Source organism: Perognathus longimembris, chromosome 24 (genome assembly GCF_023159225.1).
Source record: "Perognathus longimembris pacificus isolate PPM17 chromosome 24, ASM2315922v1, whole genome shotgun sequence".
Lineage (NCBI taxonomy): Eukaryota > Metazoa > Chordata > Mammalia > Rodentia > Heteromyidae > Perognathus > Perognathus longimembris.
In genome coordinates this window covers 24,724,573-24,747,319 of record NC_063184.1, presented here as the reverse complement: position 1 = coordinate 24,747,319, position 22,747 = coordinate 24,724,573, and the positions used below count along the sequence as shown (strand labels likewise).

Sequence of the window (22,747 nt, the reverse complement as noted above, 5' to 3'; positions counted from 1 at the left end):
TTAAGGTTTGACTGGAGTGAGCTAATAGAGATAATGTATTTTCGCTGTGGCATAGCTTTCTATTTGATGCATGTGGTACAGTGTACATATTTCCTTATTGGTGAATATTTGGATCTTTTTTGAGACAGGGCCTTGCTGTATAGCCTCGGCTGGCCTTGACGCACTACGTAGCCCCAGGCTGGCTCTCAGCTAGAAGATCCTCCCACCTCAACATCTTGAGTGCCGCCATTATATGTGTTCACTACATACCTGGCTCCCCCCTGTGTAATAATGCTGAACCATTCTTACATGTGCACCTTGGTGACTATGTGCCTGAGCTTCTCATTGCACTGTAGGGCTGGGTGGCCGTGTGTCTAATTATATTAAAACAAGAATACGATTTCAGTTCTCTAGCCCTTGTGAAGTTCGGGAGCCTCAGAGAGTCTTTTGTTTGTTGGTTTGTTCGTTTGCTTGTTTGCTGAGACAGTGTCTTCACTGTAGCTCAGGCTGGCCTGGAACTCTCGATCGGACCTCGGCAGCCTGAATGCTGCCATTATAGGCATGGGTCATCACGCTTCTTAATGGGTGGGGCAGACTGTAAAACGAGTTGTAGGCCCTGGAATAAAAATAGCTGTGTTGTGTAGTGCTCATATCTCCATCTTTGCTGGATGGTGCCAACTGGTTCCCAAAGGTGTCATGCCAGCTCACACTCTCAGTGCTTGTGTAAGGGTTCTGCATGTTCTCCATTGCCACTTTTCAGAAGCCCACCGCTTGGGGGACAGTGGAGTCCTCCCGGAACCGCCCTCCCCAAGCCTGGCACAGGTGGAGAGGAAGACAGGCCAATGGGAGGGAGGGTTCCTGAGACTCCCGAAAGCTCAGCTCATGGAAGGGAGAGGGAATGGACAGCAGACCAAGTTTGCTTTTTATGTCGCTTCTGTGGTTGGTAAATCCTTAACAGAAAAGTGTGTCATTAGAGCGACTCTGGTTGCTGGAGTTAATTATGCATCTAGGTCGGCTGCAAGCAAGTTTCCAGCTCCGGTTTGGGGAGTCCCTGCTAGGCACAGAAGCTCCGGGCACTGCCCAGGCCGCCGTGGAAAAGACAGACCCCTGCACACGTACACACTCAGGTATTTGCTCCTAAGCCTGTTGAAAGGAAGCTTATCTCTATTGTAAATGAGATTACAAGTCCCGCCTGAATGTCATTTAGCTTTCAGTGACTTTCAAACAAAGGACTGAGAATCGGTACCGGGCTGCTGAGGGTGTGCACTGGGAGCTAGGGAGGAAGTCTAGGAGGTGAAGGTTGTCTTTCGGCAGTCAGCTCACTAGGACTGGGAAGAGACCGAGGTGCACACTTCTCCTCCACTCCAGAATTTTAAAAAAGCCTTTGCTAGCAGCCTGCCCCTACTTGAGGAAGAGGCAGGGTGGTGGGAGTGGGGGGCGGGGTTGGGGTGAGCTGGTGATCACCCGTGTAGGGCGCTGCTCAGGCTAAGAGGGGAGGGAGCACCGGGCAAGAAGGACAGTGGTTGGCCACAGCCGCTGAGGGGTGTCACCTTACTGTGGCCCTCCCACCATCTTCCGCAAAGGGGCGCATGCCTGCTGTGGTTCGCCATGCTCCTCTGGTCCCCAGCCAGGCCGGGCATGGTGGTGAGGGGCACTGCAGGCCTTGGGGCAGTGAAGGGCGTGGAAGCGCCCTCTCTTCCTATGGTGATGGAGTGTGGGCGCTGGGCTGGAGGAAGCGTGGGCTGCCCGGCCAGCTAGAGGTTTCCTAAGCATGCGCCTTGACGGGAAATAAGACTCGACCTCTCTAGAAGCAAAGGAGCGGCCAGTGTGGAAAGTGGGTGGGGAGGCCCAGAGGTCAAGATGTCCAGGGGTGCAGGCCACCGCAGCAACCCCTGAGACGCACTTGGAAATTCACACTCACCGTGACGGGTTGAAGTGAAAGCCGCATTCATCGCTGGCTTGTCCTGAACGTCTCCCCTGAACACCACGTGTGTTTAGCGTTGCTTGTCAGTCACCAACACTTCACCCCATAACCCCATATTATCTGTGCTCTGTCTAGACGCCCTGCTTAGGACATATTGCTTACAAATAATTACACATTTCTTTAAACACCAGTTGAGAGAAGTTGGTGTTTTATTTCTGGCCCCGGGTAATAAGATAGGAAACGTTTTGGCTTTCACCACACCTTCTTGCTGTAGCTGGGCTTTTGTATTTTCCTGTAGGTTGTCCTCTCCTGAGGCCATCTAATATAGTTGTTCTTCCATCTTCCCTGTGTGTTCGTTATGCATTCCACATGTTTTGTCACTTTCTGGGGTAGCTTCATGCAAGCTTATTTCTTCTTCCTTTTAAAAGACATATCCTGATATTGATTCATTAACATTAAACTCACAGCCAGCACCATAACTTATGCATAAGAAAATGGATCTAGCATACATAGTTCTTTGTAAGGCACAGCCTGCTGGCATGCAGGAATTTTAAGCAGGACTTCAGCTCTGTGCTCAGGGCTATTTCACACAGCAAAGTCACCAACAGAAAAAGCACACACATACACATACACACATACACACAATGCAGGAGTTAGGGAGGCCAAGTCACACTTGTTCACAAGTGAGTGTGAAATGGGAGGGCCGAGCATCAGCCTGTTTATCTTTAGCCAGGAGAAGGCCGGTAGGGTGCCTCCAATTGCTAGTCTTTAGTCATGTGACCACAAGTGCTCGTGAACTGCTGCTCTTTCACAGGAGTCAGGCACATTTACAAGCATGGAAGAGCGCCACCATGAAGATCAACTGCGGTTAGAGCAAGCCAAGATGGTGGTGCTGGCTGTGGGCCAGGCCAGGGATGATGGCAGGGGCTCAGCGCCTCCTGTGTGGGTCTCTGGGTGGAGGCCCCACAGTGTCCTCCACATGGGACAGAAAGGAGCTCCCAGCCTCCCTTGTCCTCCAGAGGCAAAAGGCAGCTTTTCAGCAGAGCCAGCAGAGCTCACACCAGCATAGTGTGGACACTCCCCCCCCCCCCCGGCTCCGGGTGGTGTTCTCTGAGGGCATGGTGGGGCTCCAGCCTGGTGCCCTTAGGAATGCACTTCTCTGCTGTGGCTCGAGGGGACATTTTCTGATTGGGTTGGTTGGCCAGGTCCCGGCCCGTTCCTGGTCATTTGGGAAGTCCTGCTTGCTCTTAGGTAAGGAGGGACTTGGGAAGAGGTTTGGGCAGGAAACGCTAATAGGGATCTTGAACTGGAGGAGCTAAAAAGAAACAGTCTGTGTTTCTTTGGGTCTGGCTCGCTTAGTACGATTTTTTTTTTCCCCAACTCTTTCCATTTCCTTACGAATGGAGCAATGTCATTCTTTCTGACAGGAGCATAGAATTCCATGTGTGTACATATACTACATTTTCTTCTTGATTTATTCATATAGCTAGGATAGTCCTAGCAGAAGGTCACAATAGCTCAATAACTATGTACGTATGATCATATAAGATGATGCTAAGCAAAATGAACTCCAAGATACAGAAACAAGTGGTTTTTCATTGTTGTTGTTATTTTTAACGTGCTGTGTGAAATTATTTCTTTTTTCTTGCATTTTTCTTCCCTATGGTTTAGCCTCTGTTGTCACTGTATTTGATTTGGGTGCCCTGGGTATTGTATATGCATTTATCTAAATTAGGGAAGGGAAGGGGAACATCAAAATGGTGAGACAAAGGACAAAGAGTAAATCAATACAACAGCGATACCTACAAGATAATATATTGTATCCTGACTGTACAACTTGGGGGGGGGGTGTTGAGGAAGAGGGAAGATGGTAGAAAAAAAGAGAGGAGGTAACAAGTTTGACAAGAAATGTACTCACTACCTTATGTATGTAACTGTAACCCCTCTGTACATCACCTTGACAGTAAAATTAAATTAAAAAAAGAAAGGAATGAAGGATCGTATTAGCATTTGGCTTTCTTTTACATGGAATGTGTTTTGAGAGTCAGTTGAATGGGAAGACTGTCTGTGAGATGTGTTGCACAGTGTGGTAACTCTTATAATCATGACAGCTCAGTACAATCAGAGTCAGCTCCCTAGATCCATGGGTTCTGTATTTGCAAAATTTAACCTATCGTGGATCGAGATTATTGGAAGAACAAGAATATGTGTGTACTGGTGTATATAGGCCTTTTCCCCCCAACAGTGCAGAACAACAACTTATTTGCATAACGCTACATTGCATTAACTATAATTAATATGGAGATGATTTCAATTATTTTAGGAGGGTTTTTTCAGTTTTAGGTAAACATATCATGTTATAATATCTGTGTGTGTGCATGTGTGTACCAATCCCTCCCAGATACCAAATGGTGACTGCATTTCAAAGTTGCTGAGGAACTGAGATTCTGATGTTCTTAACTACAAAAAAAAAGAAGATAAGTGAGATGATGGATATACTAATTAGCTGCTTAATCATCCCATGATATATCAAAATACCACATTTTACCCCACACAGATATAATTACTTTAACCAAAAGTATTAAATGTGCTTTAGTCATGGTTTTTTCCTCTCCCCTCCAACTTAAAAAAATATATATTAGTAGCTTTCTTTTGTTTCAGTATTCTGCAGTTGGTTTCTCTTTGTTCCTACCATCATTGAGCTGATGTCATTTTTCTTTAGTACAAATAAAGCAGATTGCATAGACAGAGTTCTGGCTTCTTTGCTACTTAGCTACTTCTGTAGACAACCCTCCCCCCGCCCATTCTTTCTGTGATGGTTCTGGGGTCCAAGCTCAGGGCTCATGTGCTCATTTGGCTTTTTCACTCAAGCTTGGTGCTCTGCCACTTGAACCACAGCTCTGCTTCCAGAACCGAATAATGATATCAAATATTTATTAGCACCCTGATGGAGGTTTAGTGCCATACAATGCTGCTTATGTAGTCATCTGTAGGAGACAGGAAAGACATCATGAGATATTAAAATGAAGAAATTAGCGTGGGTAATGGCAGTTAAGCACATTGGGGAATTAATTAGGAGCCGATTATGTGGTTTATCCTTACTCCATGCCCTGCCATTTCCCTTTTAACTTCCCCCACCTTACAGTTCTTCCAGAGCAATTTTTTCGGTTTGTGTTAAACTTTCTCCCCCAAATTCTCTTCTAGGCTACATGACTCCCTGAAGGACACGAACAATGTTATGCTGGGGCTATTGGTCTCTGGGCCAGCCAGGAATCAGCTCGAACCTGCAAGGAATTGTGGCTGAGCCACAGGTGTGCGGATTCATATCGGACAGGAGCGTCAAGGAAGTGGCGTGTGGAGGGAACCACTCGGTGTTCCTGCTGGAGGACGGGGAGGTCTACACGTGCGGCCTCAACACCAAGGGCCAGCTGGGCCACGAGCGGGAAGGCAACAAGCCAGGTGAGGGGCCTGCTCGGCCGTGCTTGGGGCCTGTGGCAGAGGCTGGCGGCAGCTTTCCACCCAAGGCTTTGTCTACTGCTGGGAACCCTGGTGTCTACTTTGACCCTTCTGACAGGAAGGCAGAGCTGTGCTGTAACCTATGTGATATCAGTTCCCCGGGAAGGGGAGCGGACTGGTGAATTCACGTCCCCCCGGTAATCAAAAGCGCATACATTATATTAGTTTTGCGAACAGGTAATTCCTCATACAACCCATGTGTTGGGGTCAGCTGCACCTTTAAGGGGCCACAGCTGACCTCGGCCTGTCCCTCCCCTTCCTGTCTTTAACAGGAAGAGAAGCCTCTATCCCTGGGGCTAGCACATGTGCTATGGCGGAGGGGTACCCCAGGGGGCCCATCCATAGGGGGCTGGACCTCTGCCAACAAAGGAAGTCTCCTGACATCATTTGAGGGGCAGCTCCTTGGGACCCATCAGGGGCCCCTCTCTTGTGCCCGCCTTTGGAGTATATCTGGGAGGCTCCTCATTTGAATAAACAGAAGCCCTGGAGGTTTTCTCCAGGGGCCCACGCATCCGTGTCGTTCTTGGTGGTTTTGGGGCACCCTGCAACCACACGCCACCGAGGCTACCCGTGGCCATCGCTCCTGCGTGAACGATCATGGACCACCCAGGAAGGGGCGGACAAGCCCCTTCCCCCCCAAGCGAGGGGAAGTAGAGAGAGAGACGAGGCTACCTGTGGTCATCGCTCCCACGTGGGAGCGATAGAGGACCACCCAGGAAGGGGCGGACAAGCCCCTCCCCCCACAAGCGAGGGGAAGTCGAGAGAGAGAGAGCCCACACCCATGTCAGAAGTTTTCCTTCTCCCCTAATTATCTAACTTTGTTCCTGCCACCTGCCATTGTGAAGCGGTCGATGCCAAGTGCTGGGCTGGGTTTTGTGGTTGGGAAGATGACGGGTGAGGTGGTTCTAGAAGGTGCCGAGTCCTGCCGTGGAAGTGTGCGTGTGATCCGCTGACAGAGGGGCTGGGGGACAGGGCGAGGAGGGGAGGTTTGGTCTACCTATGTGTGTGTGTCTGTGAGAGAGATCGGGAGAGAGGGAGGACGAACGTGCAAGGAACGCTAATGCACTGCATGCTGGCTATAGCAGTGATTTGATTATAGATAGCAAGGTGCACTACTTGGTCAGAGCATGTTGATTTGTGTGGAGAGACTGGTAATAGAAGGGTAGAAGATGAGCTGGGGGCTCACCAGTTTTCTTAAATACTAGTTAGTGCTTTCCATTTACTTATGATAAGATGTTGCAAATAAAGTCTCTTGCTTTGAATTCCCCCTCCCCCCCGTCTTATTTTGAAAGGCTGAGTGTACGTGTAGCTTGGATTTATGAGATAGTGGTGATGTTTGGAGTCTTCCTTGTGGAAACAACAGGCTCTTAAATTGTGCCATGGCTTGTCACACGTGCATGTGTGTGCCATTTTCTTTGGTACCTGCTGTCCTTCTCATTTACTGTACATCAAGTCTAGACACGGAAGCTTCGTTGAGCAAACAGCCTTCGCTGGGCATGGTGGTGCATGCGTGTAATCCTAGCAGCCAGGAGGCCGAGGCGGGAGATCAAGAGCTCCAGCCTGATCTGGGGTACATAGTAAGATCTCATCTAAAGCAGCCACCACCATCAATAACAAACAGCCTGTAATTGCTGATTTTGCTCAGGTGTGTTTATTTAGGCACTGACTTTGGCATCTGAGTGAGCTAGTCCTCTTCTGTGACCATAGTTTCCCTCTCCTAATAAGTCCCTGCCCAAATGCCACTCTCAATTTGTAATCATTACTTTGTGTGCTGACCACGGATCAGAAGCAGAATGGTGGAGGATGTGGAATGCGCCTGGTGGGCTCCCACTTCCTCATTCACTGTCCCCGGCTTCCCACTCTGAGATGCTCAGCAGGCTGGCTCTCAGGAGAGCACCACCAGTGGACTAGCTAGGGCTTGCATATCGAGGAAGGGCTCGCTGGATCACCTGTGGGCCGGTCAGTCCCTTGCGTGGCCAATGTGCCTAACCCTGCTGGATTTCAGATGGTCCTGCTGTTCACCACCATAAATCTAGATAAAAGAGCCACACATTCATAAGTTACTAAACTCTCCTTGTTATATGTCTTACCAACCAGTATAATACAAAATATACTATACGACTCTCCCTGAGGATAGCCTGCAAAACTTTTTTTTTTTTTTTTACAAATTAGCTTTGTATTGGAAAAGGTTAAAAAGGAAAGTCTTCTTTCCCACTTCCTCTGAAACTTCCTTGTCTCACATTAAACTCCTGAATAGGCTCTGTTTCCCCTGGTCAGAGCCTTCAGAGTTAGTGGCAGGTCACAGTCCAAGAGCCTGGAATGTCTACATTTAAATAGGGATTAGACACATTAGGCCCACTACACTTCAGTAATTCTTTAAAAAAAAATAATAAAGTTTGGTAGTTCTGGGGTTTGAACTCAGGGCCTTGAGCTTCTGAAGCAGGTGCTCTTACCGCTGAGCCATGCCTCCAGCCCCGGTTTTTGCTCATTGTTTTTAAGACAGGGTCTTCCTTCCTGCCGCGGCACAAGGCTCTGCTAGGATTTCTAGTAGCTAAGATAACAGGCTCAGGCCACAATGTCTAGTTCTTCATTGAGAAAGGGTCTCAAGGCCTTTCTTCTATGGGGATGGGCCTCAAACCCTGTCCCTCCCAGCCCGGGCCTCCCAAGTAGGATTACAGGCCTGAGTCACTAGCGCCCGGCAGGCTGCTCCAGTGATTCTTGAAGGACTTGGGCTCCACTTGGCTCATCTTTGAGGGACGTGTTTTGGGAAGCGGGAGGAGATCTTTCAAGTATTCTGGAACCTAAAAGAGTGAATTTTGGAGTCAGGTAGCTTATAGGAGGCGGGTAGCTTTCCCCGCGGTGGGAATTAGAATATGCACCGTCATGGCGGAGGCATCTAGGTAGCTATCAAGTGCAGTGTCTGGTAGCCCTGCCTCATGCCTCACAGATCACGCCTGGGTACCTTCCACCTGGTGGAGAGCACGGCGCTGAGGCACGGTGAGAAGGAAAGGTGCCTGGGCTGAGAGCTTGAAAACAGGGCTCCAGTCCCTTTTCCACCAGGAAATAGCAGCAAATCACCCAAGCCTCTTCCTAGCTCTGATCTCAGCTCCCTTCCACGTACAAGGAGGCGACTTCCTGTTCAGATGTGGCGGCTGAGTGACAGATTCACAGGATAAAGGAGACTCCAGGAAGGCACCTGCAAGCCAGTCTGCCCTCCTCCTTTATCTGCTCCCCGCCTTCTACTCCGCAGCCTCATTGCCTGATGTTCAGACAGGCCTCAATGAACTCTTTGTCCTAGAACCGGGGCAGGGCGGCGGAGGCAGGTGAGGAAGGAAGCGGTAACAATAGCAAATTCCGGGGTGGGTTCCCGTGAGTGCAATGAGACATTTCCCCAGTGGAACCTCAGACTCAGCTCCGTGGAGCTAGGGCTAAGCGGGTGGAGCCTGGGGCAGCTGCTCTGGCTGCCGCCCTGTGGGGCCCTTCTGCAGGGCCATCCCTCAGCTGCTCAGCAGCAGGGCTGTCAGCAAAAGGCCTGAGCCCGAGAGCCAGGCAGGCAGGCCTTCCCCTTCATCCCAGAAACCCAGCTCTGCTTGTGACCTAATGTGAAACACACCAGACATTGGTAAATCGGAAGAGAGCCTAGAAATTTCTGCTGTTGGTGAAGCTTATCTGTAAATTCTGACCTCCATACCAGGGTGGAATAGTGTCTCTTGGAATGGGAAGATTATCTCTCTTAGTTTTTCATGGGAAGGTGTGCTTTCAATCTGGGAACTATGTGGGTTTATTTTTTGTGCTGGTCCCTGAGCTTTGTATTGCTCAAGGCTACTTACTGCTGTTCTACTACTTGAGCCACGGCTCCTTTCCCAGCTTTTTGGTGGTTAATTGGAGATAAGACTCTTACATACTTTCCTGCCCAAGCTGGTTTCGAACAGAGAACTTCAGATCACTACCTCTGGGGGAGCTAGGGTTACAGGTGGGAGTCCCTAGCACCCGGCCCTTATGGGTTTATTTTTAATGCGTGAGAAAAAGAAAATGAGCTTGTTATCTTTGCATGCTTATTGAGAACCCTGATGGTAGAGAACTACTATGAAAGGCAAGCACCAGGGCCAGGCATGGAGCTCACCTCCATGGAGCTCACACAGGGCCCTGTGCGCATGCCCAGCACTGGAGGGGTGGGGGGAGGCGGGGAGGGAAGGGGCAGGAAGCAGTGGCTCCCTGGGGGAATGCTACCACCACATACCTCTACCACTTAGCTCTTAGGGCACTAGGAGGAAGCTGGATGAGTGCCCTTCCCCAAGAGAAAGTGTTTCTTCTGGCAACGGGCAGAAGTGAGATGTCAACTGGACAGTCATTACCCAGATCACTTGCCTTTGAAATAGGCAAGGGGAAGCACATGACTATTTCCACCAAAGCGTTGAGACTAGGAAGTGATTCGAACTAGTTCTGTGGTACCCCACCCCTAAGGGGTACAGGTGGTTTTAAACCCAAGTGGAAAAGTTAAGATTTCTTCTTCTCACTTCCCCCCCATCCTATTGCTGTTGGGACATCCAGCAGTTGGCATGGCTATCTAGCACAAGCTCGGGAGACTCATCGCTTGGCTTTAGTACTTTGCTTCCACCAGGCAAAGTAGCTCACACCTAGAATGGCAGCAAAATGTGAGGCTTTCTCAAGCATCCTGAAGGCTGAGAGCCTCGCTGAAGTGGTTGCCTAGCAAGCACAAGGCTCACCCCGGCCCCTACTGCCAAAACAAGAAAAGCTGTCATTTCCTCTCGAAATGCAAATGACTCTGGAGCCGCTGCATCTGAGCTCTCTCTGGAGGGCACCTTGTGAGGGGGGCCTGCGGAAGGCCCTCTCCCCAACCGCACACTTTGCGTCCGGCGTCCATCTGCCACTTGTTGATTTGCCTTGTCTCTAGTTGGTACAGCCGCAGGCACATAGACTGGATAGGGGTGCATTCTGTACATGTGTCAGAACACAGGTACTAAGCAAAGATCTGAAGGGTCCCGGAGGCCCTCTGGCTTCCTCCTTGAGAATATCCATCCGAGTTGCCCCTTGCTTGTCCGTGCTGGGAGACTGTTGTTCTCAGCCTCTGCGTTCCCTGCTTCACAGTTCTGCCCTTTGTGCCCTGCTTTGTGTGGCAGGGAAGGGGCGGGGCAGATACTGAAACCTGTGGTTCTGTGCTCCTAGCTGTTTTCCCATTGTGTCAGGTGGGCAAGGACTCCGGCTTAGGCAAGTCCATGACTCATCCGTTTGTGCTTAGGCCAAGGGCAGAGGCCTGGGATTCCCAGAAGCACCTACAGCTTTAAATAAAGTATTGGCCTGTAGTTCTTTTGTACATCCTTTCCTTATCACTTTTTCTTTGTACATGAACTCATCTCCTAAGTTCATAAGACATAGTTCTATAAAACTGGTGCTATAGAAAGACTTGTGCACTCACCCCCTATCCCCTTTAAACAATTTTTTATGTATTCATTTTTTTTGCTGGTCCTGGAGCTTGAACTCTGGGCCTGAGCACTGTCCCTGAGCTTCTTTTGTTCAAGGCTAGTGCTTGAGGTAGTGCTTTTTGTGTTTAATTGGTGGTGTCTCATGTATAGCTTGGTCAGGCTTTGAACTGTGATCCTCAGATCTCAGCCTATGAGTAGCTAGGATTATAGGTGTGAGTCACCCCACCCCTTTTCATAAAGCAAATAAAGTTTTTTTTTAATTAGCAAATAAAGTCTCATGTTTTATTAGCAAATAAGTGCTAATGAAAATTAAATGCCAGGGGCTGGGAATGTGGCTTAGCGGTAGAATGTTTGCCTTGCATGCATATAGCCCTGGGTTCGATTCCTCAGCACCACATAAACAGAAGTTCCTGACAAAAGTGCCAGAAGTGGCACTGTGTCTCAGGAGGTAGAGTGCTAGCCTTGAGCAAAAAGAAGCCAGGGACAGTGCTCAGGCCCTGAGTCCAAGGCCCAGGACTGGCAAAAAATAAAACATTAAATGTCAATAAAACATGAGCTTTTCTTTCTAAATTGTATTTTTATAAGTGTCTTATAATGGAACGTCAAGTAAATCAAAATTTTCTTTTGTTAAGCTAATACAGGAGCTAGTTGTGTGCAGAAAAAGTTTCCAAGTTTCACCTGAGATGACCGTGTCTCCTTTCCACCCAGCTTGTGTGAGCACTGTTTATGCGCATGTGTGCTTAGTGGATAGTGGACAGTATTCCTTTGCCATACGTGTTTCACCTTGCAGTATTGGGGTTTGGGCATAGCGTAATCGTGTGTCACTAGGAATGTCGGCGCTCACCCAAGCATTCTCTAACCTTTCTTCCCTTCCATCTCCAGTAAGACTAGAACTGTGGCAGGTGCAATTAATGTAATCTAATTTGGCTCTGCTAAGTTTTAACAATTCTTCAAAGAAACCTTTTTTTTTTTTTTTTTGGCAGCAAACCCCAAGGGCAATCATTTGTAAGCAGTTCCAACATTTCTGTGCAACTCCCTTAGATTCGTATCTATGATTGGTTCTTTTTATTTCCTCCTGAGATAGTCGCTCGCTCTCTTTCTTGTAGGTAATTTAGTTCAGTTCAATCCCCTTTTGTATTCAGTCTAAGTATTTCCATAATGCCTATCACCATATGTAACAGCTCACCTGCTGGTTGATAAATGAGGTATAGAAGGCAGAAGAACGTCCAAAGGCCTCACAAAGGTTTCTGCCAATGCTGGAAATCATGCTTTCAACTAGCTTTGCAGGTTGCTTGAAGGACGAGGTTAACTGTGTTGCCAGGCCTTGGTGGAAAGCAAGCGGGCTGAGCTGGGAGGAAATGGAAGAAATCCTATAATTGACTTCCTGTTGCTGAAGTGCATAACTCTGCTCTAGGAGACAGAAGGCGCCCTGGGAAATGTTCACATCTCAACCTTGCACTTGGTAGGGCCTCGTTGCTTCCTCATTGGGAAAGGAGGTAGTCTGATAGGCTGCACAACCCTTTCCCAGCATGGGGAAGCCATCAGGCAGGAAGCCCAGAGCAAGGTCTGGCCCTCTTTAGTAGCTGAGCGCACAGCCTCATGGTTCAGGGGGCTAAGGAACAGGAACAGCTTTCAAATCATCACCTTGGCACTTGAGTGTTTAAAGAATTTGTGGTATTACTTTTAAAGAAAATAACACCGTGCTTCCTTCCTGAGGCCAGAGGCCAGGCTACTTGTTGGTTGTAGAGATGGTCAGCTGACGCATCTCCCCTGTGGCTCCCAGTGCCATCTCAGGCGGAGTCAAGACAAGACATGGGTATGAGCATGCTGTCTCTAATAACCCTAGGATTTTGATCGTGGGAGATCTTTTTAATCTCAGGCTGATCAAAAACACCTACCAATGGCGTTTTATTCTCAAACTGTTTTTCCCGTTTATATTTCATTTCTACTCAGTCCTTAGGGGGAGAAACAACAGGATATAAGCTTGGCTACTAAGTAATTTGTATTCTTTCATTTACTGGTTAAACACTAAATATGATCAAGGTGCTTTGATAAACGATAGGAAGAAACAATTTCCTTTTTCATCTCCAAAATCACTGTTGTCTGCCTGCTCTTTCATGCTTTTTTTTTGAGTACCAGATTTATAATATAGGAGTTAAAAAAAAAAGCGCACACAATAATTTCACATTTTACGCTGGGGGGTGTTTTGTCTTCTATTTGACTCATACTTTTTGTTCTTACTCAGTCATTGAGTAGACAACTAGACTCCTAGATTCTTCATTTGTTCTAGATACTGTTGGAACATAACAAATGTAGCCCAGTCCTAACCTTTGTGAGTTTTCAGACTGGGACAACATGAGCAACACCAGTAAAGATTATGTAATACAGTTCGGCAGGTATCAAGTAAGTGACAGAGGCCCTAAATCGGTCAAAGGAGCTGTCCCCTAGTAATGATGCCGTGGAAAGTCCCCAACAGGGCCGACTTTTGTTCTCAAGTCATCTTTGTCACTCATACACACACAGGGAAAGGTCACATCTGCCTTCACTTTGCAAGCAGTCGTGCGCTGTAGCATTTCAGAGAAGAGGGAGCTCGGGTGATGGTTTCAGAGCATGAGCCTGCCCGTTCCTTCTGGAGTTTTGTGTTTCAGTAGTGATTCTGTAGCTGGGTGGTTCGGATTCGCTCTCATTGGGGCTGACGATCTGTGATCCTGATAGATCTAGGGCAGAGAGAATGCTTCTTGGATGTATCAGCCTGGGCATAGCAGATGGAGCAGGCTGAGATTTTCACGGCTCTTTTGAATTATTTGTAAGCTTTTTGGAGTCAATGCCCTCACCCATTTGGTGAAGTGAATTTTTCTCTGACAGATACACTATCTCATGTCTCTATGCAAGTGCCAAAAATTTTTCACTCATTATTAAACGATGGGAATTTATCCTGTAGTTATTAAATCACTTACATCAACTGCCTCAGTGACTTTGTTGTTGCTATAGAAGTGTTTAAGGTTGGGCAATTTATAAAGAAACAAAGTTTATTTGGCTGACTGTTAAGGTTTCGGGCGTATACAGACGGCATCAAGCAATGTTTGGGTGAGGGCGTTCCTCATGGCTAGGAAATGGAATGAGAATTGGCTGTGTCTAGCGGGACTAAGTATATGAGGTGGCTTTGCTTTGAGAGTTTGCAAAGCCAGTATGCCTGGATTCATGAGGGAGGATCTCTCCCTCCCCCTCAGACCACGAACCACCTTCCATGAGGCCTTGCCTTGTGAAGTTCCATCCCCAAACCACCGCACAATTAGCTTCCACCCCATGAATCACTGGGGGACAATTCATAGCTAACTCTTGAAACAGCTGACTCACTATTGTGAGTAACTTGAATTTGAAATATTAGCTCATTTGTGGGGGCAGGATAATGAGTGAAAGCAGGGCCCCTGGAGCCAGACTGCCTGGGTTGGCATTCTACCTCTGCTACTCAGTAGCTATGTGTGAGACCCCGGGAAAGATCTTAACTTGTTGTGTGTCAGTTTTCTTGGTTATGAAATACAGATGATAATTAACTTGTTAGGGTTGTGTCAGTTGAACAAGTTTCATGTCAGGTGTTTGGAATTTTGTCTAGCATACAATAAGCTCCCTATTCGTGCCACTAGTGCTATGATTTAAATGTTTATTGTTATTATAAAGGTGATGTACAAAGGGGTTCCACTTACATAAGTAAAGAGAACATTTCCTTTTGAGCTGTGTCACCCCTTCCCTCACTCTCTCCCAACGTTTTGCTCCCATCCCCACCTACAAGTTGTATGGCTCATTTTCAACATAGTACCCATTAGTGCTGCTATTATTATTGGTAGTAATAGCAGTATGTGTTAATATTTTCCAGTATAATGTTTTGTTTTTTTTGCAAGTCCTGGGGCTTGAACTCAGGGCCTGAGCACTGTCCCTGGCTTCTTTTTGCTCAAGGCTAGCATTCTACCACTTGAGCCACAGCGCAACTTCCGGCTTTTTCTATATATGTGGTGCTGAGGAATCAAACCCAGGGCTTCGTGTATATGAGGCGAGCACTTTACCACTAGGCCATATTCCCAGCCCCCTCCAGTATAATGTTTTGGTTTTGTTATTCCACTGTTAATTTTAGAGGGCCCCTTAACATTGCATGAGCTAATGATCCAGTTTAGGGGTTGGGGCAGATATTGTTAGCTAGAATTGTGAAGGGAGAGGTCATATGTTCAATTTTCAGTTTTAAAGGCTAGTCTTAATTTATGCTTGTTCCTAAAGAAAGATACCTTGTATATGTTGTCACAGTATAAAATACTGTCCAATCATGCACGTAGGGGCATGCGCCTGTATTATTTCTGTGCAGTTAACATTGCCTCTGTCCTTCTTGCCCAGAATTACAGAGGAAAGAGGCACGGTAGGATACCAGTGTGTACAGTCAGGCACACCAAGGAGTCTGGGTTGGGTCTTGGAGAAGTCTGAAGGGTTTGGGCAGTGGTTGGGCGGGTAGTAAGCTCTTGCTGTTACTACAGGATCTAAAAATAGAGCACAACCTATTTACTATTTTTATTTCAATTACTTTAAGATGAAATGGTTTTTAATTATAAATAACTTCCAAATAAATATTAATTAGAGGGACATGGAGCGTAGCCAAGTTCCGTGGGCATCCGGTTGGCTTTGAGAGTGTCGGATGGAGAGATGGGTGACCTGGAATACTGAGCGGCTCTCCTTTCTGCGCTCCGGGGCTGCCTGTGAGCTGCGCGCTGTGCGTGGGGCCTGGGCCTATCTGATTCTTGGCTTTGCATTGCTGTAAGAGGGAAGTAGAATGGGTCAGGAGGCTTTCCGCCTCAGTAACAGAACAGCGGGCTAACCGTGTCATGTCCTTCCCTCGCTGGGTAGGTGTGGTTAGGACTGCTTCGCCTGAGCACGCGGGCATGGCCTGCCTCTCAGTTCCAGGACTGGAACTCTGTGCTGATGAGAGGTTCATTCTTCCTGCCGATTCTCTAGTCCACTGGTGTGGGTGGACCCCTCAGGGACCACTGAGTCTGTCTGTATTTCTCAAGTGCTTTATCAGCAAGCGTCAGCCCTGGCACCGTGCTGGGTTGTTTAGGGAGTTGAAATTGGTCTATTATCTTGAAAAGTTCCTTTCTCCCTTATGTATCGTTCTGTTTTAAGAATGTTAGCTATTAGTATGTGGACTCCTGGGCTCTCAAAAGGAGCAGGATTTACCTCATGAAGGTAGGGGAATGTTAGAGAACTTTTCTCTGAAGTCCATTTTCATTTCGGCCTATTGACCTTTGGGGAGTTGGCTATTTGGCTAGGTAGAGGGTTATAAGGGTCTTTTTCCTCCTTCCTCTTTCTAGAGTCATCCCCGTTTTCCACCTTGGATAGATTTGCTTATAGAGCCACACCCTCCCCCATCATGTGAAGGAGGTTTTGCATCCATCGGTTTGGCCTTGGCCTGGGGCATGCAGTGTGCTGGTGGTTGTGAGATTAAATCCCCTCTACTGACAGACGCTAAGCTTCTGCCAGTCGCTCAGAAATTGCTTGCACAAAAAGGCAAAATGGGGAGCCCAGGAAGATGGGGGGGCCATTATGCACTTAAGTGGCTAATCCCCTGGCACCCCTCATGCACTGGGGAGCTGGAGCCAGGCCCAGCGGAGAACAAATTGGAGAGAAAACAAAGATAGGAAACCCAGAGACAGCCGTCTTGCAGAGCTCAGCATGAGCAACAAATGAAATTCTCTTTTCCCTTCAGATGAAGGAAAGAAGCATGGACGCATTGGAGTGTTTTGTTTTCTTTGAGGAAACATATGGTGGGGGGATACTCAAAGCAGGTTGGCATTGGAGGGGTGCGGCAATGTCCTATAAAAGGGCTGTGTCAGGCTTCCTCAGGCATCGTTGGTTATATTTATTTAATGCGCTTCCCCCCACATACTTCCCGAAGGTCAGTAGTGTTCAAAGTGGGAAAGCATCCTCGAAGGCATTTCGTGTGCAGCATGGAGCGTCGGTGGGGCGGGGCAGGTAGGCATCGGGCTGTCCCGGGGCTGCCTCATTGCTCGGAGAGGGTAGAACGCACCTGCCTCCTTTCCTCTTTACTATCCTGTCATTACTTCAGAGACCCTCTCTGTGTCGACCACGCTCCCTCTGGCCAAGTTTTAGAAATAGCTTTTTTATTAAGTAATTAAAAAAAAAGAAAATTTAATTGACAACATGACTAGGGGCGGGAAGGGGTGGGACAGAGTCCAGAGGACCACGAGTCTGTATTCCACCATTTTTCTTGTACAGACACACCGTAGGTAGAAGCTCAATGGAGAGACTGTGCCCATGTGTTACACCCATGGTTGAGCCACACATCTTCTTTGCCTTGGTGTTTCATGAGCTCTAGATAAAAACCCTCCAAAATAAAAACCAAAAAACTCCCCAAATACTCTTACTGCCATGCCTTCATCCAGTCACTTCATGAGTTCGTACTCTACTGCTTGGATTTAAGTATCTTGGGTCACCAAACCCCTTCTGGTGCTTCTAGGTTTGCCATGGTTGGAGTGAGCCATTGTCAGCTGCGCCAGGTAAAGGGCAGTCGGGATCATCTGAAGGTGATGGTACGGTCACCCGCCTGTGGCGTGTCATCCTGTGGTGTGTGGTAACTGTGGCTTCCAGAAGTCTTTTTGGGCAAATGGCTGGAAAACCCGACTTTGAAATCCATGTCCCGTTGAGTTTTCCTTCGCCCGGCTGTGCCGCGGACTCGTCTCCAGGTACAAGGCTCCTGCTGTCGGGTGTTCGCCAGCGGCCTGGAAGGCTCTGCATGGCTAGTGCCTGTGACGCTGAGGCCAAGACAGGCCACCCCAGGACCCGCCCACCTTCCTCAGCTCCATTGGCCGATTTGCTTTGTGGACTGAAGTATTGGTGACATCAGTTGGAAATTCACTCTTGGTGCTAGGGACCCAAATACTTCGTTCCACCCCCCACATTGTGTTCTTTACAAAGTTAATTTTGTAGTACTCAAACTATAATCGTTCTGAAACTAGGAGCATCTTGGTTATACTGGTGGGAGACACATGCACTTGAATCTCCAGGACATCTGCGGACTCAAGTGTGGACCCATCTTTCTCCTGCAGACCTCACTGTGTTTAATGACAGCTTTATCAGCATATAATTTGCATATACTAGCCTAGACTTTACTCACATCGGGTGTGTATTTCAGTGGGTTTTACAGACGTATTCGCAGAGTTGGATAATTATTATCATAGTCAATGTTTAGACCATTTTATTCCCCCTAAGTGACCCCCTAGCTATGAGCAGTTCCTCGCGTTCTCCCCTGAGCCCTGACAACCACTGACGTCACTCTACCTGGCCTGGACGTTTCCTGTCCCTGTCCCAGGAGCGATGGAACACAGTTTTCGGTGACTGGCATCTTCTTCTTTTGTTAGCATCATGCAATGTTTTTTAGTTTGTTTTGGCAATAGTTACAGTTTGGAAATATACCTTGCTGTCTATGAATAATATATTCAGCTTTATTTTGACTAGCATGGTAATCTTTTCCCCACTCTTTTACTCTTAATTTTCCTGCCATTTATAGTTTAAAGCAGCATATGCAGTTGGGACTTTCACTGTTATTAAATCTGACTATTTCTGTCCTCTAATTTATATGTATACACACATGTATATATGTGCATAGATGTGTGTGTATAATACATATACATACATATATACATATGTATGTTTTTAGGAGAAGAAATCAATGAAGCACTGCAATCTCAACGATAAAAATAGACGAAGACAGGAATATCTGTGTGCTGTGATAAGAACGTAGTCAAATCCGTTAAACATTGCTGGGATCGGTTCTCTGGAGCCAGGCCCTGCAGAAGGCTCTCGTCTTGCATTGTGATGTATAAAGACATTGTTTTAAGTCACTTAGAGCTTAAGATCGTCAGCAACACCAGCTGCAGGCTGCAGGTGGTCTCCTGTTGTTCAGTCAGGATGAGTGAAAGGCTTTGAGCAACTGAAAAAGTATGACCAGGAAAGTAGCACGGAAGTCGTTTAAAAAGCTGAACAGAAAAGGATCCCACATGTACATATTTATTGCTCACACTTTTAAATGTCAACAGTCCTCCGAAAAGCCCATGAAAAGTACTCCTTAATTCTGCCACCTTGAACAAAAGCCACTGGGATAACTTTATTTTGTATATTTCCAATAATTCCTTCCTTCCTTCCTTCCTTCCTTCCTTCCTTCCTTCCTTCCTTCCTTCCTTCCTTCCTTCCTTCCTTCCCTCCTTCCCTCCTTCCTTCCTTCCTTCCTCTTTTTTTTTTGGGGGGGGGTCATTCATGGGGTTTGAACTCATGGCCTGGGCACTGTCCTTGAGTTTTTTCACTCCAGGCTAGTGCTCTACCACTTTGAGCTACAGCTCCACTTCCAGTTCTCTGGTGGTTCACTGGAGATGAGAGTCTCAGGGACTTTCCTGCCCGGGCTGGCTTTGAGCCGTGATCCTCAGGTCTCAGTGTCCTGAGTAGCTAGGATTACAGGCGTGAGCCACCAGCGCCTAGCCCAATCTTTTTTTTTTTTTTTTTTTGGCCAGTCCTGGGCCTTGGACTCAGGGCCTGAGCACTGTCCCTGGCTTCTTCCTGCTCAAGGCTAGCACTCTGCCACTTGAGCCACAGCGCCACTTCTGGCCATTTTCTGTATATGTGGTGCTGGGGAATCGAACCTAGGGCCTCGTGTATCCGAGGCAGGCACTCTTGCCACTAGGCTATATCCCCAGCCCCCTTTTTTTTTTTGCCAGTCCTGGGCCTTGGACTCAGGGCCTGAGCACTGTCCCTGGCTTCTTCCCGCTCAAGGCTAGCACTCTGCCACTTGAGCCACAGCACCGCTTCTGGCGGTTTTCTGTATATGTGGTGCTGGGGAATCGAACCTAGGGCCTCGTGTATCCGAGGCAGGCACTCTTGCCACTAGGCCATATCCCCAGCCCCCAATCATTTTTTTTTAAAGAAAAAAAAATCAGTGTTTTAAAAATAAGATCTTATCACAAATACCGCTTTGTAACCACTTTTCCATTGACTCTCTCAGGGATGATTTCTAAGGACGATCATGTTCATACCCAGCTACAGCAGTCCTGTATTTTTGTTACTGTGGTTCTGGGCATTGAATTTAGGGTCTGATGCAACCTAAGCATGGGCTCTGCCACTGAGCTCCGTCCTCAACCCTAGGTTAGCCTTTTACATGACTGTGTATTTAATTGTGTAGAATAAATATCAATATAGTTCTTAGTTTTTCTTGTTAATAACAAAGTATTATTAATACATTATTTAATGTATGATTAATACATTATTTTTACACCATCTATGCAGGATTCATTGGTAGAAATTCATCGACAGAAATACAAAGATACGTAGTCAAAAATGCTTTAAGTAGTATTATATTAATATTTGGTATCTACTTAATCACTTTTTCTAGAGATATAGGATGGATTTTTTTCCTTTGGTAGTATCAGGCTTTGTGCTTGCCAGGTAGTTGTTCTACCACTTGAGCCACTCTTCCAGATGAATTTGTATTTTAACTCAGTTTACCAATTTTTCCTTCAATACTTTCCCTAAAACCTAACAAACTAGTCTATGTATTTTTTAATTTAATAAAAGTTGCTTTTTCAAATTTGCCGTAGTTTAAATGCTAAATCAGAAACAAAGACCCTTTGAAAAGGATCACAGCACTAAGTATTTTGTTGTGCTTGTACAGTTTAAGTATGTCAGCTCCTTAGTGTGTATTTGTGACTTAGGATAGAGGGCTTTTTATGCTCTTCTGGGTTGGTCTGTGGGTATTGGCTGCTTTCCAAAGAGGCCAAAGTTAAAAATATTTGAGCTCCAAGAAAGTAAATAGTGCCAATGGCTAAGTGTAGCTTGTGGTGCATGTTGGGAGGGGTAGATTTTCAGTCTGGATGGGAATAAACATTCTATTTATGTTAGCTTAATTGTTTTCTAAATGGATCTGTCTTGGTCCTATCACTTGTCTGGTTAATGTATCCTTTACAAATGTATTCATTTCTCCATTTCCTTCCAAAATAATGATGCTTTGAAATGTCTGTTGGGTTTCCTCTGGGGATAGGAAATAACTGGATTTTTTCCCTTTCTGGATGTGAATTATAGCATTTGTTAAGTTGTCTGCCAGTTCTTTGGTAGGCACATAGATATCTTAGGTGTGACCTTGGTATTTTGATTAAGGACTTTGTATAGTGAGTGACATTGATGAGCTTTTTTTTTTTTTTAAGTGTTTCAGTCTTGCATAAAGATATGCGAGACAGTCCACCTGGAGCTTCTTCTTTAGTTCTCAAAGGCCCCCAAGCAGGCTCTGCTTATGCAGAAGCAGGTGCTGTCCAAGAGAAAGGGAGAGATTGTAAAGGCTAGAACATGCATGGTAGCATGGGGGCTAAACTTTGAGAGACTCTTAGTATTTTGTGCCTGAGGGAACTAGGGTTTCTTTCCTCTTGATGGGTTCTGAAATCTGAAAATGGAGAATTTATATTTAACTATTAGAGTTAATTTGTAGAATAGACACGTAGACACCCATTGAAATATATATATATATATACACACACACATATATATATAAACACACACATATGTACATATGCATATGTGTATATCAGTATATATTTATATGTGCAGGGGCCTATTCTACTTTTAGGGTTTGCTATATAGCATCTACAGGAAGTTTAAAAAGTCATATGAAAGCATTAGATTATACCATAGTTGGCAGTTTGGAGTTTCTGAACACAGCTGTACCTTATTCTGCAGCTGCTCTTATTCTGACTAGTGGAGGGCTGGTAACTCAGAACCACAAAGCCCTCTTCCCTCCCAGCACCATGGGTGGGGGCACCATAGGTTGCCACTGGCTCGGCTCAGGGGATCTAGCTTCCTGCATCTGCAAGCATGCATGGTAAGTTTACACTTACGGCTTTAAAGGAAACGTTCTCAGAAGCATTTTCTATAGTATCTAAGTAGCTGTGTGTGTGTGTGTGTGTGTGTGTGTGTGTGTGTGTGTGTATTAAGGTCCAAGTTTAAGAGGTTTGATATACTGATTGTTTGGCATTAAGCAAGTAAATGTATGATGTGCTCAGCTAATGGAAAGCTCCAGCTGCTCAAAGCACCACCCACCCTCAGGAATACAGCTGTTGGTCACCCTATAGGGAGATTCAACCCACTTCCAGTTTTGGAAGCATTTACAAGGAAGCTATACTGTTGATTTCCTTTACATAGCCAAGTCGAACAAAATTTGTGGACTTACTTTCCCCTTGATGTGAATAAGAAAACCCCGTGAAACAGGAAGAAAAAAGCATGTTGTTCTGTTTGGTTTTTAAAATCTGGCTCTGAGTTTCCATTTCTGGGGAGGATGGGGAAATGCATTTTTTTCCTGGGTCTCCTGCCGAGTGCTGCTGCAAAACCTACATAGAATGCCTGCAGCGATTGCTTCTTCTCTGACACGGAAACAGTGGTAGATGAATTGAGGAAAATCACCAGAATTCAGACCAGTACGTTGGCAGCGAAGCAGTGTAGCCATTTCTTCCTCTCTCCACCTTCTTGCCATTTGTCCCAGTGAGCTGGTGCAGCTGCAGTAGGTAAGCTCCAGGACTACCGAGGAGCGGCGGGCAGCCTGGCAGTACTGAGACGAGAGCTCAGGGAAGCAGCTGCACACACTTACCTATGCATGCCTGCACTCACCCCTGGGCTCTGTGTCCACACGTTAGTCTTTGTAGCACACACCAACTGGTCGACCACCCATCCACCTGCTCACCGGATGCTGCACATCCTCAAGACTCACACTTGGAGGCTGTGAAAAAGAAAGCCACACGATTTGTTCTCCAGAAGTGGTTTTAATATAAAGACCCAGAGTCTCACAACAGAGTGT

At 46.7% G+C, this 22,747-nt stretch overlaps 1 protein-coding gene across 5 annotated transcripts in view; it reads left to right on the top strand.

Moving 5' to 3' along the window:
- Herc3 (HECT and RLD domain containing E3 ubiquitin protein ligase 3) overlaps positions 1-22,747 on the top strand; it is a 79,851-nt gene that overhangs the window by 4,404 nt on the left and 52,700 nt on the right. For all 5 annotated transcript variants that reach the window (XM_048333832.1, XM_048333831.1, XM_048333833.1 and 2 more), the window contains one exon: positions 5,108-5,362. In XM_048333832.1, coding sequence (XP_048189789.1) covers positions 5,137-5,362 — 226 coding nt within the window. In that variant the 5' untranslated portion in view covers positions 5,108-5,136. The remainder of the gene's footprint in view (positions 1-5,107; positions 5,363-22,747) is intronic.